General features: G+C 39.8%; 2 protein-coding genes across 2 annotated transcripts in view; both read right to left on the reverse strand.

Moving 5' to 3' along the window:
• Nucleotides 1–350: 350 nt before the first annotated feature.
• LOC105301030 (peptidyl-prolyl cis-trans isomerase FKBP5-like) lies at nt 351–3,639 on the reverse strand. Its single transcript, XM_011373534.2, has 2 exons — nt 3,382–3,639; nt 351–2,669 (listed from the first exon to the last, which is right to left on the reverse strand). The coding sequence occupies exons 1-2, from the start codon at nt 3,556–3,558 to the stop codon at nt 2,568–2,570; spliced, it is 279 nt and encodes a 92-aa protein (XP_011371836.1). The 5' UTR covers nt 3,559–3,639; the 3' UTR covers nt 351–2,567.
• The window catches only part of LOC105301051 (peptidyl-prolyl cis-trans isomerase FKBP5), an 85,828-nt gene continuing 82,048 nt past the window's right edge, over nt 351–4,130 (reverse strand). Inside the window, exon 11 of the mRNA XM_023538502.1 lies at nt 351–2,539. The gene's annotated coding sequence lies outside the window, so the exon portion shown is untranslated. The remainder of the gene's footprint in view (nt 2,540–4,130) is intronic.

Here is a 4,130-nt window from a genome sequence, read left to right on the forward strand (position 1 = left end):
CCTGACATTGGCTTACTTATATTTTACATATTTATTAAAGGGCACAATTAAATCTTTTCATTTCCCAAACAACCTACCTTACAATCACTTCAAATGGTAGAATACCCACTGGTTAATGAAAAAAAACCAAAATGCTCGTTTTTCTGACTATCTGGTTCATTTGAACAAAGATGCGTCATTCCACCACCTTTAGCCCAATGTTGATTTCAAGTTGTGCATTAGAGCAAGGTCGTCAACACTGTCCCTACCAATATTCTGATGTTTCATTTCAACTTGGGCCCCACCATAGTTTTCCAATGAAAACGACCTTTCTTGAAGACTATTTAAGCAAAACCAAGAACAATGAGAAATCACGGTTTTGAATTTATTTAAGGAACACTAAAAGTGCATCTGAATGATTAAAAAAAAAAACGATTTGTTTTTAATTCCTCATATGCTGCTTCACCACTCCATATGCAGACTGATTCAGACATCTGCTGATTTCTAGACAAACTGTTTAAAATTACTGAATTTAATACAAGAAAATGTGAAGTTTCTTTTTTGAGTGGTGATGGGCACCTCATAATTGTTTGCTCAGAACCACTCGCACACACTTTTCCCTCCCTCCCCTCCACACACTCTTGTCTGCTGTTCCCCCCGTTGACACATAACATACACTTGGGAGAAAAGTTTAATGGAATATTTTTAAAATAGTTTTTTTGTTACCTGCAAAAAGCTAACTGGCTTTTACAGGATCAAATCTCGACCTTGGGCTCATCGGAGTCATGCTCTAGTCAACAGAGCTACAAATACTAAGCCGTTAAGCAAATAAGCAAAATCAACTTTTGCTTTTCATATTTCCTAGGTGAGACTGGGACTTTTTAAAGAAGTATCTCACAAAAAAAGAAAAAAGCATAAATGAGAAATTTTAAAAAATTTAGTTAAGGGAGAAATTCACTATTTAATTCTATTTGTTCTAAGGAGACGAAAACTGGTATAAAAGGAAGTGACTTTATTCTTAGGCTTTAACGTGAGTCCTAACAATGAAAGTGTTTTGTTAAAACCACCGTAAAAATTAAAGCTAATCTGAAATCCAACTGCCAGTGCTCTTGAGGATTTAAAGTGAGATGGTCCAGGTTGAAGCAAATATTTCCTTGAGTTGCCAAATGCATTCCCGAGTGTTTCTTAGGCTGAAGGGATAGAAAGCCATGCTCAAACTCATTTACCCGTAAGGACTAAAATTCAACTACATGTACATATTTAAGACTTTCCCTAATTCGATGCCCAAGTGCTGCAGATTTTAGCCTAGATGTACTTGCACGGGAAGCTGTTTTCAATTCTTTTTCACAACTCGCACCAGAACAAAGAAGCTATTGGCTCAGGAAAAGAAAGCTACTGCACGTCGAACCTGCAAGGAAAACCCTTAACATAGAACAACTACTGATTTCAACTCCACAGATTTTGTTTTTAAAAATTCAGCTACTTCATAGTAAAAAGTAAAGGTTTTTTTTGTTTTTTTTTTTTTTGCACGAGAGAGGAGTGTAAATAAAGTTCCAGTATACAAATGTTTATGAGCCAGTAATCTTAAAAAGACAACAAAAAAAGCTGCATGGATCCTAAATGGATATGTAAATAAATCCACTCCAGGTCAGAAATATTACAAGAACAAGTTTTAAATTCTTAATAGCAAGGGTTAGAATGGAAATAAGAAACTGAGCAGTAGCAATGCTAGCAGGCAGTACTGTATGCAAAATTATTTCCGAAAAGGAACAGAGGAAAGGAAAAAACACAATTCTGATTGCTCTTTTCACATTTCAACATCTCAGAACTTCATCCAAAACAGAGAAAGCTAATCCAGAAACTCCCTCTGCTAGCTGTCACTGCCGAAGTGTTTTAGGAATGACAGGATTCCTCCTCTGGGACAGGCAGGGTGTGGCAGAAACCCACTCTCACAAGGAGGCTGGCTCACTAAGGGTGGAGTATGGCTAAGTCAGCAAGCAAGTGGCCTCTGAGGTTCTGGCTTTCAAGTCTGTGACACTGCAGTGGACCTGAGGGGACATTAGATCCCCTACTTTGGGTTCTACTGGTTAAAAATACAACAGGTTGCATTCGTAGCACTTCGGTTATTTAAAACACAAAATCTCATCCTCCTTTCCCCCATCCAACTGTAAGAAAGGAGAAATCCATTAAGCATTTATTTTTGGGTTTCTGAAGTGCTATTAAAGTTCAATCAAATATAAAATTGGACAGTTTCAATTGTCGGGATTATCTCAAGGGACCCTGAATTGGATATTGAAAGGTGACATAAACTGAAATGAGCTGGACTTAAGCTGTTGGCGCAGTCCCTCCACACCAACAGTCATTTCTGTTTTGTTCCACCTGGAGTGGTCCCACGCCACCCCTCAATGAGAGCACTGGGCAGCAGCAGGGTGTGGTTTTTTGGGAAGCTACTGGTTTTGCCATTTGCTTCCAGAATCACATAGACTATGACAAACTTTACATTAAACACTGTTTAGTCCTGAGTTGGGTGAAAGCCCAGGGAGGAGGGGGCCGAGTTCACCAGGACTCTTCCCTCCTTTTGCGTGGTGTCATACATGGCCTTCTGCTTTCTCCTCTTTCGTTGCTTGACTTTCTTTTTTATTGGTGACCCCTTCTAAAGTCTTCTTGCCCACTGCTTTGCTGGCTTCTTCCTGAGGAAGAAATAAGTGAAATGTCGGATTAATTCTTGGCTCTTCCGGACTGTCTGTCAGGTCTACCACCAGGGGGTAGGACAATGACTTTACGTAGGTTGCCTGACTGAGGAAGTCGGGGCTATGCTGCCCATAGAGTGGGAGCTTTCACTTTTTTTCTTTGGTTAAAATGACTAGCTTGCCATTGTTTAATAGACAAGTCCATGTAACAAGAAGGGTTGTGGAGTGGAGGATAAGCTCGGGACCAGAATGCAACTTTGCTGTGGGGGAGGCTGACTTCTCCTATCACATTTGCCGGGTTGGCTCCTGAACCTCAAAGTAAAGGGCATGGAGATGGTGCTTCCCCGCCAGAGCACACATTCCAAGAAAGTTGGAAGTCTCAACATGAAAGTAGCATCTGAAGAAAACCTGACGTGTTTGATTTCTAATAAAAGCTTTAGTACATACATACCTAGGGAATTAATTTTCCTCATCTCTTTCACGGATATGTCAGTGCCTCTCTGCTACGTCCCTTTGGTGAGTAGAACAGCCCTATTCTACTTCTGGATCCAAACCAGCCCACATCAGACTGGAAATTGTTTTCCCTATTCTTGTGCCTGTTGGGCTGTCTACCTGACTCTGCGCCCTGTGCTTTAACCCCTTCTTAGAATAAAAATCAAAGAAGCAAGGTCAGTTCTTGATCGACTTGAAGGCAAGTGAGTTCTGCACATACCTTTGCATCCTGCTCTGCAAACTTCTTGAACATGTTGGCATATATTCTGCGGTCCCGCTCATTGTGCTCCTTAGCCCTTTTCTGGCACACAGAGATCTGCAGTCTTGCGGCCTTATTCTGGGGATTTACTTCCAGCACTTTCTCAAAGTCACCCTTGGCTGACTCGAACTCGTTCATGAGCAGCTGGGCTTCACCCCTTCTGTACAAGCCCTTCTCATTGGCGCTGTCCAGTCCAAGGGCCTACAACAGATAGTCTATATTTTAGAAAGAATGAACGTAACTTGTGGAAATTTTAAAGAAACTCAGTACTTAAATAACTTAGCAAAGCTCTCTGGCCAAGGGAGTTGGAAAAAAGTGTATTGAAAAGATGGGCTCAAGGTTATTATACACTACTGATCAAAAAAAAACACTAACGACACAAATTATTTCTGTATTTAATGCAATTTCTATAAAGAGCCTTGAAGGATTTGAGAGGGGGCTCTTGAGAAGTTCATTTTAAAATTCAATGGAAAGAGTAAATGACTGAGAATGGCTGAGAAAATTTTGGAAAAATGAAAATAATGAAAGGGGATTTGACCTATGGGAGAAAAAGATATACTATTAAGCCACTAAAATTATAACAGTTTGGTTACTAGTCCATGGACAAATAGGTCAATGGAACAGAACAAATCATTCAGAAACAAAGTCAGGTGTATGTATGTAAAATAGAGTTAATTCTTACCTCATATCATAAACACAAGAAAAAATTC

This window comes from Pteropus vampyrus, unplaced genomic scaffold, assembly GCF_000151845.1.
Source record: "Pteropus vampyrus isolate Shadow unplaced genomic scaffold, Pvam_2.0 Scaffold225, whole genome shotgun sequence".
NCBI lineage: Eukaryota > Metazoa > Chordata > Mammalia > Chiroptera > Pteropodidae > Pteropus > Pteropus vampyrus.

Excerpts from the sequence above, each read along its gene's own strand:
- LOC105301030 (XM_011373534.2), bottom strand. The coding sequence starts at position 3,558 with ATGAACGAGTTCGAGTCAGCCAAGGGTGACTTTGAGAAAGTGCTGGAA. Across the intron at positions 2,670-3,381 it reads TTGCAGAGCAGGATGCAAAG|GAAGAAGCCAGCAAAGCAGT; the intron begins GTATGTGCAGAA and ends TTTCTTCCTCAG.